We start from the raw sequence: 14,880 nt of genomic DNA on the forward strand, positions 1-14,880 counted from the left end.
ATGAGACACGGCACCGGAGCGGTGCCACTGCTGCTCAACATGTACCTGCCAGGTACGGGCGGATCCCTCGGCCGCTGCCCCACCGCAGCGCCGTGCACCGCACAGCACCCAGCCCCTGCCCGCCCTGTCCCGCTGAGGCCCTGGGGCTCTCCTCTGCCCCATCTTCTTCCAGCGTCCACCCTGTTACCTCCTCTCCCTCTGTCCATTCTCTCTTCCTGCCTCCCAGCACCACAACTATCCCTTCCTTCTTCCTTCCAGCTGTCCTCACAGCCTTCCACACCCACATACTCACCTTGCCATTCTTCATCCTCCCACCGTCACCCTGTCCTTCCATCTCTTCATCCACCCTTCTTTTCTTCCAACCTATCTTTCCACCCACGCACCCACCCTTCCCCTGTGATTCCATCCATCCATTCTTCACCCCACCCATTTGTCCCTGCATCCCCCTTTCCATCCCTGCTATCAGCCAACATCTCCATCTACCCAGTGTCCCTTCCATCAGCCTGTTTTCCCATCACCTTACCCATTACCTGCCCTTCCTTCCATCCGCCCATCTCTTGCACTTTCTTTCCTCCATTTAGCCACTCGCCATCGTCTCTTCTGTCTTTCCATCCATTCACCCATTTCCTTCCTTCCTTCCTTCTATCCATCTATCCATTTTTCTCTCCTTTCCACAGCGGTCCACTCCCCAAATGCCGACAGACATCCTTCCTTCCACCCACCGCTCCTGTCACCCATCCTGCCACCCACCCGCCTCCTCTCCCTCTCCTCCTGCCCCACAGCTCTCTCCCTCACTCCCTCTCTCCTCCCTACCCCAGCCCACGGGATTTTCTATTCCTATTTAAAAGCTTCCCCGGCTGGGTCGGAAATCGGATTTCCTTTTTCCTGGACGCGTTTCCTGGCTTCGCCGCAGCGGCGGGGCAGGCAAGGGGGAGCGGCCGGGGGCTGCGGGGACGCTGCCCGCGGGTGGGCGCTGGGGGGTCGCGGTCCCGCCTGGCTCCAGCCCTCCCTACACTCCACCCGCGCCTCTTTTTCCCCCAGATCCAGTCGGGGAAACTTTGTTCAAAGACGGGAAGAGCCAGGCGTGGGGGTCTCTCAGCCCCGGCGTGCAGAAAGGTAAGAGCACTGCTGCCCCTTCCCCCGGACAGGCCCTGCTCCCCTCGGCCGGCACAGAGCGGGGACTCCCGGGGCACTCGCATTCTCCCCCGCCCAGCAGCCACCGGGGACCCTTTCCCGGGCACTGCCCATGCAGGACACGGCCACCGCGGAGTCCCCGTTCCCTGCTGCTGCGAGCTCCTCGGGCTGGGAGCATCCTGCCGCCAATTCCCACGGGAAGAGCGGAGAGCCCCGACGGTCGGAAGCTCCCGTCCCGTGGCATCAAAGGGGAGAGGGGTACTCATGCCCCCGAGCCCCGCAGTGGGGAGAGTGCAGGGTCCTAGCTCCGGTCTCCCAGGAGCTCCGGGACATCCGACGGGGAGGGAGCTGCCAGCCATCCCGGGAGTGGGGCGGGCTAATCCGGGCTCGGGAGATCCGTGCCGGCGAGTGGAGAGGAGAGTTGAGACATTATCCGTGAGGGAGCTGCCAGTGAAGTGCTGGGGCAGGGCTGGGAAGTGATGGGTTCCCGGGAACCGGAGCCATCCATCTGGAAAAAACCACGCAGGGGTCACGGGCATCGGCCAGCGCTGGCCAGGGAGCAGGCTGGAGCCTGCTTTGGAGTACAGCAGCACTGGGCATCGCGGGGCCAGCACTGTAGTGTTTGGGCCGTGTAGCTTGCCTGCTTGCAGGAAGACAGGGACCAGGGGTGTTCTAAGCAGGAAAAATGGAGCCCTGGTTTAGTGGTGGGAGGGGGAGAAAAGATGGAACTGGGGGAACCCTTTTGCCTCTGCACTGCGGACTCTGCCCAGCCATACTCAAGCACTGTGCTACAGTGAGAAGGATCTTTTTGGATTCCTGGATATTTCCTTAGGGAGCTCTCAGGTGCATTATCATGGCACCCTGCAGCAGGTAGGATTGAGCCTCACCATCCCACCGAGATGCACCCTCCAACACCTCCCTGACCTCCTTGCATGGGGTGGAACACCCGCAGGTGGGAGATAGCTGGAGGCCGGGGTGGGGGCTGTGGGGATGGAGAGGAGGCAAGGGCTGCAGCTGCACCCTAGGGAGGAGAGATCCCCCACCTTGGTCCCAGGATGGGGAATTAGGAAATACAATGCCTTGGAAAGAGCTGGGCTCAACTGCCTGGATCAGGATGTCTGAGTGGGTTTTGGTGGAACAGGGATGGATGGAGAATGGCTTTTCCCGGCTTCTTCTACAGCAAGATCTGGGTAGCACCAGATAAAATAGGTGGGTCTAAAACAAGCAAAACAAGGTGGTTCTTTGTGGGAAATGTAATAGAGCTGTAGGACTGCTTGCTGCAGAGGTCATGGGTGCTAAACCTCTGTATAGGATCTAAGCACCTTTAGACAAAATAATGATAGAAAAGCACAGGGATAACTGCAAAGGCACATCCTCTGCTCTGTAAAGAGACTGTGCTGCAAGGGCTGGCATCAGGAGCAGGGATGTGCAGGGGATGCTGCTCAGAGGAGGCAGAGTGGGGTGTCTAGGTAAGTGCAGGGCTGCTCTGCAGGGTGGCCAGGTCCCAGCAGTAGGATTCCTCCTTGCCCAAAGGTCCAGACTCCCTCTCCTCTCATGACCTCTGGCCAGACTCAATGGAGCATGCCCTTGTGCCACACCATGGGCATGTGGAGGTGTGCCAGGCTCCAATGTGTGCACAGCCTGGCACAGGGGCACCACAGGCACCCACCGAGGATACTCCTCAGTGCAAGCTGCAGATGCAATGGCCACGGCTCAGGGAGGACATTTTTCCTCTGGAAATAAGGACCATCACTGAAGCCTGATTCAAAGCCGCAGAAGGTCATGCTATGTCCTCATCTCCCCCTCTCCTGTACCTATCTGTGCTTCTCTGTAGTGTAGTTCAGATGAGCGTCGCACCCTGACTTGAGCTGATCATGGAGATGTCTGTGCAGGGCACAGTGTCCCTAGAGCAGGGGCTGTGCTGTGATACCAGCCCAGTTTCAAGCAGACATGGCTGTGGGGAGTATTTGTGTTGGGATAGATCTGGGTTCTGCCAAGATATCTCCTTCTTGAGGCTGCCAATAAAAGAATAAGGCCACGTCCTCACATGAAAACAAACAAGCAGGTATTCATCTTCAGTGGTGTGTGAATGTGGGTGGGAGGGATGGGGAGACCCTGGATCCAGACCCACTGCAACCTGTGTTGACCTCTGAGCACTCCTCCTCCATCCCAAGGTGCAGGGGCTTCTTCTTGTCCTCATACCTGGGGTGTAGGATGGGGTTGGGACATTGCAAAGGAGACATAACCTTGTTACCATTGCAGGCGAGATGCAATGAGGCGCAGCCGAAACCTGGGTGCAGGAGGGGGCAACATAACAGTGGGTCAAGGGGCTTGGGGCATATCCTGTACCTCACCTTGTGCCCTGGGAGGGAGCTTTAACCTCTCTGGGGCCCGGCCTTGCAGGTAGCGGGCAGATCCAGCTGTGGCAGTTCTTGCTGGAGCTGCTTTCGGACCGGGCCAACCTGAACTGCATTGCCTGGGAAGGCACCAACGGGGAGTTCAAGCTGATCGACCCTGACGAGGTGGCACGGCGCTGGGGCGAGCGCAAGAGCAAACCCAACATGAATTACGACAAGCTGAGCCGAGCACTGCGCTACTACTACGACAAGAACATCATGACCAAGGTCCACGGCAAGCGCTACGCCTACAAGTTCGACTTCCACGGGCTGGCGCAGGTGTGCCAGCCAGCCACCCCCGATCACGCTCTCTACAAATTTCAGGGCAACCTGGCACCGCTGCCCTTCTCAGGCATCTCCAAACTCAACCTCATGACTTCGGGAGTGACACCGGCTGGCTTCTCCTACTGGCCTGGCTCCAGCCCATCCCTCTACCCTGGGCATGGGCTCCAGCCCTCAGCCCCGTTCAGCGCTATGGCAGCCTCCCACCTCAACAACATGAACAACCATTACCATTAGAGGCTTGGCTGTGCCAAGTGGATGCTCCATGTCCCTGGAAGCATGAGGCTGTGGAGTTGGGAAGCTCAGCAGGGAGGGATGGGGGATGGGATTGTGCCCTGCTCTTATTTGCCCCCTTTTAGATTTGGAGTGGTGTGGGGGAGGGGGGGTGCTTGCAGGGTAGCTGGGTTGGTCCTTTTATGTGGGCGGCTGGAGGAGAGAAGCTGTCTAAATTTAAGATGAGGAAGTATCCATGATCCTGGGGACAGAAGTGGATACCTAAAGCAGGGTGTGAATGGAAGGAAAAACCATGGGCTCCCCTCCTGGCAGGGACATTGCCCCACCTTTCCTTTGCAACATGCTGCCCGCTCTGTGAATATCCTGCCCTCCCTGTTCCCTGCAGAGAGGAGTCAGGAGCTGGGGCCCCAGGGCGGCTGTGTCCATGAATGAGGGTCCCACTGAGCAGGGACAAAGAAAGGGGACCTTCCTTGACCACTTGGTCCCCTCACCTCTGTCTCCAAAGACTTCCTTTCCTCCATCCCTCCTACACCTGCTGCCTGAAGGCAGCTTCCTTCAGCCCTCAGGAGAAGCCTTGGTCCGGAGGGCAGATGCTTTCTATGGGTTCACTCAGGCCAAGGGCAGGGCTCTGGGATTGGATGTGCCAGAGACAAGTGTGGGGCACACTGCCAGCCCTCAGGGCAAGGCCAGAGCCTGGAGGCAGCATAGCCTGGTCTCTGCAACTCCGCCCTCTCCCCAGTGCCCGAGGATCACACCACAGACAGTCCCTGACACCCTGCACATGAGCCCGTGTCCTGCTCATCACTTCCAAGATTAATTGTTCCAGTTTTACTCCAGCTTTAGCCCCTCACATGCAGGGCTTGGTGGGACACCCCCCCATAAGTAGGAACATCCCCAGGGACAAGGCAGGGTGAGCGGTGGAGCAGAAGAAGGGGTGACAGCAGGACTGGGAGCCCCAGGCACCAAGGGGCAGCCCTGGGTCTCTGCCCCTGGGTTCAAGGAACTGCCCCCATCCTCCAGAGCAGGACTTTGGCCCAGTGGATGCAGAAGAGCTGGGCACGCTGAGCTCCACACTGGCTGGGGGGTGGGATTGGTCTTCAATAAAACAGAGAGGTGCTGTGACCTGTGTCCTCTCCTGTCTGAAGGGAGCTGGTGAGAGGGGGAACCACTCAGCAAATCCTCTTCCATCTGAGGCAGAACACCTTCAGGGCTGGGGTGGGAAGGATGTTGCCAGTGTCTGCATCATCTTTTCTCCAGGCATCCCCTCTGGTTCTTACAGCTTCCAAGAGATAGGACAGAGCTGGAAACCTCTGAGTTCCTTGAAACATGCCTTCAGGGAAGTCACATATGCTGTCTCAGGCTCCCAGGCTTGCAACAGAGATCAAACCGGCTGTGTAGGGGGAGTCATGCAACTACCCAGACCATGGAAGGAGTGGCCAGCCCCCACCTCCTCTCCCTTCATGCCCCAGATCACAGCAGTTCCCAGATCTGAGGGCTCCATGCTGCCACTTCTGCATCCCGCCAGGGTTTGGTCACTCTCAGAGCCTTGGTGGCATCTGCTCCAATGCATCCTCATTGCGCTAATCAGCTTGAGGGAGTGGGATCTGATGCCAGTGTGTCCTGCAGGGAGAGCTCAGGCTGAAGTGCGGGGGCCTGATGCTGCTAGCAGAGAGGCCATGGGTGCGAAAGGAGCTGCAAGGACTGGGTGGGGGGCTATCCCTACCTCCAGGCTTTCTGAGTGTTGCACAGCCTGGTTCCCAAGCACGGCAGGAGGTGAAGTGAGGGGGAAAGGGAGGAGTTACCCCCACACAACCAGTGCCGAGATAGGCTGGAGACAACCCCTGCCCCCAGGTTCGGCTTTACAAGGGCAAAATAGGGGAAATGGCCACAACTGGCTCCCTCAGAGAGGGGCAGAGGGCTGTGCCCTCGCCGGGGAAGCCTGCTTCAGGGCTTAGGTAACTGCGTGACGCAGGGCAGGACACGGATTAAGGGATGTGGGTCACTAGTAGCTCCTCCCTTCGCCCCCCCTTCCCGTTCCTCTGCCAGTGTCTGCACCAGGGAAGCCCAGGTGAGTCCAGCCCCCGCCTCACGCCCGACTCTGCAGTCCGGATTCCTGATGGATTGGAGGCGGGATATGCTAGGGAAAAGGGGGACTTACCTTTTTGGGCGAGGGAGGACCACCGCACACACCCAACAGGCTGCAGCTATGGCTGGCTTGGCTCTGCTCTGAGCTCACCTGGCACAGTCCCACCGCTCTGTCCCCAGGGTGCCACGCCAAAAGCCGGGTGCCAGCCCCGCGCTCCCTGGGGACGGCAGCCAGGAAGGAAGCGGGAGGGACACCCATGCGGGACTGCACCAGCGCTGCTCTTGCCCGCCTGAGGATGCAGCCGATGTCACCATGGCAACTCGGGATGCTCCCATCCCCAGGCCCCACTGGGAGCCACCTCCCCTCACGACATGTTGAGCTTATCGGAGGGGTGAACAGAGCACCACCTTCTCCCAACCCAGCCTCCTCCCTCCCCAGAGCCCTGTCTAACCCAGTCCACCATCAGTGCTGCTTTCTGCAGGTTTCTTCAGTCACCAAAACCACCGGCTCGGAGCAGACTGCAGCAAAATCCTGCCAATGGGCAAGCAGGGCCGAGCCCAGCACAGCTCCCCGTGGAACATCATCCCTGGCCCTGAGCAGGGGTGCCCAGCCCACGGAGCAGATGGGGGAGCACTGTCTCTGGCAGTGGGGTGCAGCAGCTGGTGGGGAGCCTGTTTTATGTGGCTGACAGCTGCTCTCAGTGCACCCATGGGCTTCCAACCTACCTGTGGGGAGTCCTTGGGTGCCGGATGCAGGGTGAGATGGGGAACACAGCCATGAAGGGCTTCAGCCTGTGCTAGGAAGAGTGAGGGAGCAGAGCACATGGCCTGGCAGCTTCTTCTGCTGCCCTGTGATTAAAGGAAGACAGATTTTTTTTTGGTACTAAAGAAATAAAAACAAATGTATCTTTGTATCTGGCTGTGCTCAGCCGGCAAGAGGGCTGCCCTTACCTCAGCCTCTTGCCAGCATGACAGGGGGACCCCTCCAACTTCTCCAAAACCTTCCAGTCCCCCAGTAATGGATCAGAGGGGGAATGGAGTAGCCCCTCTCCTATTTTATTGAAGTCATGTTGTCACTGTCTTCATTTCTCATGCTGGGAAGAGCCTTTGCAGCACAGCCAGGCCATGCCTGACCTGGGGCACACAGTCTGCCTCCCTGCCCACTCCTGCACCCTCTCCAGCTCTCCCAATTCCCACCTATTTCCTTCTCTCCTCATCCTGACTGCACTGGTTCCTCAGCCCCCTACCCCCAAGCTGCTGACTCACATCCTCTCTCCAGACACCACCTCCTTTTGGCCTGGCTCCCTGCAAAGTGCTTCATGACTTAGTGTGGCTCAGCCAGTGCCTGCAGGTGCAGGCAGCCAGGCTCCAAAACCCTGTGTGAAGTCCCTCCAAGGAAGCAACGGTGATGCTTCCAGAAGATGCTTTCTCCCTTGGCAACGTGCTGAGGGCTGGAGCTGTACTGCCACCAAAAACCCAAACCTTGTCCCTGCTGCCACCAGCTCTCTGGTGCTCATCATGGGCAGCCAGGGAGAGTGTCCTGGTGCCACTGCTGCCCAGCTGTACACTGAGACCTTGGTGTGGACTTTGCTGAGGGCAGGAGCTGAGTAGCAGGAGGACTGGATTAATGCACTAATGCCAGATTATGCTCTAATGCAGGACTTCTGATGAGGGAACAGTTCCTGTTCCAGCCCAGGGGACACTCATTCCCTGGGCCAGACTCCCCACATCTGCCCTGGGTCACAGCTTGGTTCTGCCTGGCTGTCCCCCAAGGAGCTCAGTCCTCAGGGGTGACAAAGGACTGTGAGACAGGCAGGCGACACAGCACAGGGAAACTTCCATGCTCAGCTCTCGGTGAGCTGGAGGTAATGACCCAGACTGTACAGTGGCCCTCTGCTTTGCCAGGCTCTGGATTCTGCCAGGCAGAAGGATTAACCATCACAGTAGGGCTCCAAGGTAGTCAGTTCCCCTTCCTCACCTGCCCCAGCTTCCTGGCACAGAGCAGTCCCCAGTCTGTCCTCCTCAGTCCCAAACACATCAGCCAGGCAAGGCCACAGGCCATGCTTTGGCTACAGTGGGAGCCAAACTGTCTGCCATCCCACCTCCCTCAGTTTCATGCCTGCCACTGGGCCACCCTTGGCACAGGCAGAGCTCTTGCAGGTTTCCACCCAAGCTGGGTGTGTCTTCTACCAGATGAGACCCTGGGGCAGCATCCTGCCCCTCCCTGGGTACAAATTTCTCATCAGACAGTTTAGTCTGGGACCTGACATATTGTCTCTGCCATTTGCTGCCGCCTCCCTGGGTCATTTTGCCCATGTATTCCCCCACAGGAACCCCACTAGCAGCTGTGACTGAAGTGCCATGGAGCAGGGAGGCCACCTGCCTGAAATGGGGATGGCACCCACAAGCTATCCCCATTTCAACAGAGCAGCAAGAGCCCAAAGCTGCACTGGAGCCACTGTTCAAGCAGCTCCCACAGAGGCAGAAGAGAGACCTTCCACTTCCATCTGCATCGAGGAACATGTTATCCATCATCCAGGCAAACGAGGAAAGGCTTGCACAGAAAGCTGGGCCCAGGCAGGTCCTTCACCAGCCATGCAGGTGCTGGGTCTGCATCATCCAGAACATTTTCCTCCCATGGAGCATCTCCAAGTCATTCTGGGGGATGATGACAACTCTTAAGAGCACAAACACAGCTTCCCTGCTGTTTATCTGACCAGAAGAGGCATGGCTTGCCAGGCTGGCTGTTCCAGTTGCCCATCAACTCCATGCTCCAGTGCCATGGCCAGCTCATCTAGCCCATGGTGTTTGCTCCACAGACAGAGAATTCAGGCAAGGAAAGTCCCACAGAGCTGTTTTTCCATGACTCCAAGGAGAAACTCCCTTTTTCATGTGTGACTATGCATCCTTGGGACCCACTGTCACCCAGGGTGCCTCTAACAGCCCCATGCACCTTTGGGAAGGAAGATAAGGGTGCTATGGCCTGAGAAGAGACTTCCTTGGGGCAGGAGAGACCAAACCCATTGCGGGCTGCAGTGCCCACCTCTGCTGCTGCAATGTGGAGTAGATGGGGCATCCACTGTGAGGCGTGGAAAGGAGATGTGTTGCTGCTGGAGGAATTTCAAACTAGGAAAGTACTGGGGTCCCTCACCTGGATCCCTGCAGTGATTGATCGCTGACCTGGCCCTGCTGCTCTACCTCCGAGTCCCAAACCCAGTGTGAATCCTCCCATCCCTGCAAGCCCAGACACTGCCAGGCCCTGTGGCTGGCAGCACAGGGGGCTTCCCAGCCCCTCCTGAGAGAGTCTCAGTCCCTCACTGCTCCTCAAAGAGCACTGGTGGCTGCAGGGATCACAAGTTTGGGGACAAGCTCTATCCATTCCCCTTGCTGCTGCCCAATAGCTAGCTCCTGAGTCCAGACCATCAATCATGCAGCAGCACAGGGGTCTGGCATGTCAAATCACACAGTTTTTAAGAGGCGAAAACCAAGCTCCCGAGCCTCTCGGAGATTCCCACCCTCAGTACCCAGCCCTGCTTGTGTTCCCTCTCATGTCCCCTTTGCCTTGGGGGATCAGAAGGCTTCCAGACAAGGTAAGATTAGTACTCCCCCTGCCTCACTCCCCCCAGCAGCTGTACAAGGTCCTCCGGGGGAGGGAAAATCAGACATGTCTCCCTCCCTCCAGTAAGGCTCTGGCTGAGCCGATGATGCATATTTAAATGCATGGGAGCATCTAAGCTCCTCTCTCATTCCTTGACATTTCCAGAGACTCCAAGCTGTCTTCAATTACCAGTCTGCAATTAGCTCTTCCTAAATCCCCCAATGAGGCCTAGCACTCTTAATCAATGAAACACAAGGGAGGAGGGGAAGGACATGGCCTCACTGCAGCTGGAAGCATTTTAAAAGGCTGGGGATTGGAGCTGGAATAACCCTGTGAGTGTTTCTAAGGAGATCTGTAGGGTGGGAAAGTCCTCCAGTGCTGGGAGGCTGTTCAGCTCTGTGGAGGAGACTCTGTAAAGCCCTGCAGCTGGGAGTAGAGATCACTGGACAAACACCACAGCTCAGGGTGGAAATAGCTGGCACCAGTGGCTCAGGTGTTACCCTGTGATGCAGCAAACCACCATGCTTGATTCTCACTGCGCCTCAGTTTCCCTCTCTGCAAAATGCTGCCGTGGGAGAGGCAGGCCTCCCCCAGCAGCCCCACAGGAGCTCTAAGGCTCCAATTCCACCAGTTTAAGCCAAAGTTACCTTTCTCATGACAAGATGTGGATATGGCCAAATTTGGGGTGGGTTGTGAATGCATTGTGGCCCAGACAGCTCACCACAAGGTCACATGAATGTCAATCTAAAGGCAGGGACAAGAGCATCCATGATGAGAGGGAGGACGGGAGCAGCATCAGTCCTGGTGGGTTTACACAGCCATGGAAAAGCCTTGCACAGCACCCTGCCAGGTCAGGCCCTGTCACAGGGACATCTGTGCTGTCTTCCTGGCAGCACAGCTTTGCCTGAATGAGCCAGATTGGGCCTAATTAGAGCTCTGCTGATGCACACAAAGGTAGAGAGAATCCACCTTACCCTCCATGACCTGCAGAGCCAGCACAGCTCTTCCCAGCTGAGTGGAGCCTGAATGCCTGGCTCAGAGGGGCTGTGAAGCACTGGATGCAGACCCCGACCAGAGAGCATATGCGGCAGCTTCTGTTAAAGAAGTCCTGGCAAATTCAGTACCCTGAAGCATAGCAACCAGCTATAAAAAAGGCAAAGCCTTCCTGTTCTCCGCTCCTCTCCCTGGAAGTCTGCAGAAGCACAGGGCTGGTAACAGGGATAGCAGCACAGCTCCCACAGCCTGCTGCTGCCAGGGAAGGGAGCCCAGCCCTGCAGAGCAGAGATAGGGAGGAATGAGGTGAGGGAGGGCATAGCTTTAGGAAAAATAAAACTAAATATAATAATAAAAAAAGGAGGTGACATGAACTGTGGCATCCTGTTAAAATTCATTGTGGCAGACAGGCATCAGGAATTTCCATCTGGAATGGAGGAGGCCAGGAGAGCTCACAAGGGTCCAAGAGACACTTAGGTGGACCAAGACTGGCCTTGGGCACAAAGAGGGGTGAAATTTTGACCCACAACTCACACTGGATAGTAAAACCCCCTTTGGGAACTAGGGCCCCCCATTCCTCTTGGGGAGGAGTAGGCCATGACCAGGAGCTTGGGGTGCTACCCCAATTGCCCTTGCACCCCACAGCCCAGCAAGTCCAGGAGCCACCACCAGGCCCATCCAGGCCACCTCTTTATTCTCCAGTGAAGCAAAGCAAGAGGAGAGGAGACCCCCCCCCCTCCCATAGCAGGCCCCCTCCGTTTGGGCACCCTAGGCCTCCCCTGGCACAGACCCCTCTTCCCGCAGCAAGCCAAGGTGGGGGGAGGCATCCCCCCCTGTTTCGGGGGGCGCACCGGGGGGATTTACCGGCGGGGAGGGGCGTGGGCTCCCCCCCAGCGGCTCGAACAAAGGGGCATGCGGGCGGCTCCCGCGGGGTGAGGGGCAGAGTCGCCCATGCTGGGGGGGCCCATATACCACACGTGGGCGGGGGGGATGGGGGGAAGGCATCGCCCGCAGCACAGAAACCCCCCCAGCCTTGCCCGCAATCCCCGCCTTTGTCTGCTCAGGCGCGGCAGCTCCAGCACCACGGACAGCACCGGGAGCGCTGCGGAAGCGCGGGGCGGCCCTGCCCGCGCTGCGGGGCTCGTTCACATGCACCCTCTGCCTGGGGCACCCGCCACACCCCAAACCCCCCCCCCCCCCCGAACCCTCCTGCCCCCGACCCCCGCATCCATTTTATCACCCCTTTTTTCTAGAGAAAACGTATCCAGGAGCCTCCGCTCCTCCGCAGCCTCACCCTCCCCCCCTTCGCGAAGGTGGGAGGGACACCACTCCCCCTCCCCGGTCTTCACCGCCGCCTCGGTGTTCCGGAGCGCAGCCCCCAGCTGGGGTCGCAGGCGGGGGAGGGGGGCAGCCGGATCCGGAGCAGGGAGGGTCCAAGCAGCGTCTCCATGGAACTGACGGCTGAGGAAGGGGGAAGGCGAGGAGGATGTGGGGGCAGGAGGGGGAATCCGACAGTCTTTCTCCTCCCCCGCCCCTCGGTGCGCGGCCCCTTCCGCCCCCGGGGCCGGGGGCCTGGTACCTCCCTAGCGGTCCAGGCTGATCGTCCAGTGCTTGGACCCGTCTCCGCCCTCGCCCTCGCTCTTGAGGTCCTGGAAGAGTTGCGTGAAGTAGTGCGGGTCCGCGTTGATTCGCAGCATCTTGGCGCTGAGGCGCTGGATGATGCCCAGGCAGCGCTCCCAGAAGCGCCCCTTGTCTCCCTCCACCAGGAAGGGCTTGAGCGGGTAGGAGATCTCGTTGCCCATGTAGGAGTAGGCGAGATAGAGGCAGGTGAGGAAGGCGGCCTGCAGCTCGGCCTGGCTCCCGATGTCTTCGCCCCGCAGCGCTTCCCGGCACAGCAGGTAGACGAACACCAGGTTGGCCGGGGTGATGAAGCCCTGGTCCTGCCAGCCCTGCAGCAGCAGCGAGCGGTCCACGCTGCGAAACCAGGAGATGAGTTCGCCGGGGCTCAGCTCCTTCAGGCGATAGCAGCGGCGGCACACGAAGTCCCCCAAGCAGCGCAGCAGCTCTCCGGTGGACGCCTGCACCACCACGCGGCGCGGAGACCCCGGGGGGCGGCTGCCGGCCGGCGGCGGTGGCGGCGGCGGCTTTCCCCCGCCGGAGCCCGGGTGCAGCTCCTGCGGCGCCGAGGGCACTGTGGGCACCGGCACGGCCAGCGGGCCCTGCTTGGCGCCGTCGGCCGGCCCCACCACCGACTTGCGCAAGTTCTCGCGGTTGCGCTGCACCACCAGCGGGTCGGGCTGGCCCGGGCCGCCCCCCGGGGCCCCGCCGCTGGGCTTCGGCGTCACCTTCTTGGTGCTCTTCTTCTTCTTGGCCGAGGCGGCCACCAGCCGCTTCCAGGTTAGCGCCGAGATTAGCACGCCGGGGCGCTTCAGCCGGCTCTCGCCCTTGCCCGGCACCCTTCCCGGCGCCTTGTCGGCCAGCAGCCCCCCGCCGCCGCCGCCCTTGCCCGAGGAGGCGGCGGGGGAGAGGGAGAGCACCGTGCCCATGCTAACGCCGAGCGGGACGGGCGTGCGGGGGCCGGGACGCCGGCACCGCCCATAGGAGGCCGGGAGCTGCGGGGGAGGCGGCCCGCACCGGGGCCGCGGTGCCCGAGGATGCTACGCCGCGCCCGCTCTGGGCTCCGCGCCCGCCGCTGCAGCCAGCCGCGGCCCCGCCGCTCCCCGCCTCTCCGCCGACAGCCAATCGCCGCCGCACGGGCCCCCGGTGCGCCCGCCCCTCGTCGGTGGGCGGCGACGGGGGGAGAGCGCGGCGCGGCTTTGCCCGGCGGCCGCCGCCCCGGAGTGACCTTCACCGATGGGGGCCTCGTTCGGTGCGCCCGCCAGGGCGGGGGTCGGGGACCTGGGATGCTCTCACAGCCCCCCAGCCCTTTGTGTGGGGACGTGGGGGGGGGGGGGGGGGGGAGAGCCCAGAGGACAGGGGACACGGGAGGGGTCTAGGGAGGGCTTCTGAACTCGGCTGTTCTTCCCAAGTCCTGCTCTGTTTTCTTATCTACAAGGGGAGGGATGAACCTTCCCAGACCAGCAGAGCCCCCTGGCCCATAGGTGCTAGGAGAACACGGTGGGGAAGAAGAGCCTTTGAAAATGCTAGAGGAGATGCTGAGGAGGGGTGAGGATCAAGAAGAACGTGTGCTCAGAGGGCAGCTGGAGAAGGCTTGGGGTGGGTGCAAGGCCCGCTGTGACTCGGCAGCCAACCTGAAAGGTTTATGCTTGGGGTGCGAGCCTCATTTCTCCTGTGAACCAGCCCAGCCCTGGGCATGGCTCCACACGGAGTCAGAAGGTGCCACGGGGGAGCACTCCCATGACCTGCTGTGCAAGCCTGGGGTCCTTCACCCACCCTGCCTCTTCCCACTCAGCTGTGGAAGGGAGATTTACCGCCAGGCTGACAGTCACCAGCATTGGGCCAAAGTCAGGGACCTTGGAGAAACGGGAGGAGACCACCTCCATGTTTCCAAGGCAAGACCAGCCAGTCCTGCCGTCCAAAGCTCCCAGACGCTCAGGGAAGGAGGGGAGGGAAGAGATGCTGCACTTCTGCATCATTGCAAATGGAGTGCAATAAACCAGCCACGTGCACGTGCATAGATGCTGCTTCTCCCTCCATGGGTCTGAGCATGCCATAGATGTTGCTGCCTCTCTGGTCCATGCAGAAAGATCCCCCTTGTATTTCTCATGAGCTGCAGCCCTGATTTCTTCGATGGGTGCCAGGCATCCATTAGGAAAAAAACGCCCCAATTGCAGGGACTGCTGCTGCATGTAAAGCGCTGGGAGAGGCAGCTGGGAAAGGTTTTGGGGAGAATGTCTCAAGGATGCATTTTGATACAGCACTTTTTGTGTGAAATGAACACGTCGTTGCCAGGATGTAGCTGCTGCCGGATGGATACAGGCTAACAGGCGGTAATGAATTATCAGCAGGGAGGAGCCAAGCCAGCCCCCTCTCCCCTCCCCACTTCCTCCTGCTCTGCTGATGCTGGAGGTGTTTGCAGAGAAAGCGCAGGCTCGGAGCCATATTTCAGGCTTCTAGACTGGCCTCCCGATGCTTGGGGTTGACTTGCCTCATCTAGGGGCAGGGCAGAGGCTATGTGCTCTGGGCCATGGCAGGGAA

At 59.7% G+C, this 14,880-nt stretch overlaps 2 protein-coding genes across 3 annotated transcripts; one reads left to right on the forward strand and one right to left on the reverse strand.

The window, feature by feature from the left end:
* Positions 1-5,168, forward strand: FEV (FEV transcription factor, ETS family member). Its single transcript, XM_048309272.1, has 3 exons — positions 1-52; positions 1,042-1,116; positions 3,538-5,168. Exons 1-3 carry the CDS (start codon positions 1-3, stop codon positions 4,047-4,049), a joined length of 639 nt encoding a protein of 212 aa, XP_048165229.1. The 3' UTR covers positions 4,050-5,168.
* A 5,929-nt stretch (positions 5,169-11,097) lies between these two features.
* CDK5R2 (cyclin dependent kinase 5 regulatory subunit 2) lies at positions 11,098-13,408 on the reverse strand. 2 transcript variants are annotated; one of them, XM_048309270.1, is made up of 2 exons: positions 13,056-13,406; positions 11,098-12,831 (listed from the first exon to the last, which is right to left on the reverse strand). In XM_048309270.1, the coding sequence occupies exons 1-2, from the start codon at positions 13,266-13,268 to the stop codon at positions 12,013-12,015; spliced, it is 1,032 nt and encodes a 343-aa protein (XP_048165227.1). In that variant the 5' UTR covers positions 13,269-13,406; the 3' UTR covers positions 11,098-12,012. The 2 variants fall into 2 exon arrangements, with proteins under 2 accessions (XP_048165227.1, XP_048165228.1); XM_048309271.1 differs by having other exon boundaries at positions 12,210-13,408.
* Positions 13,409-14,880: the final 1,472 nt, after the last annotated feature.

Source organism: Corvus hawaiiensis, chromosome 7 (assembly GCF_020740725.1).
Source record: "Corvus hawaiiensis isolate bCorHaw1 chromosome 7, bCorHaw1.pri.cur, whole genome shotgun sequence".
NCBI lineage: Eukaryota > Metazoa > Chordata > Aves > Passeriformes > Corvidae > Corvus > Corvus hawaiiensis.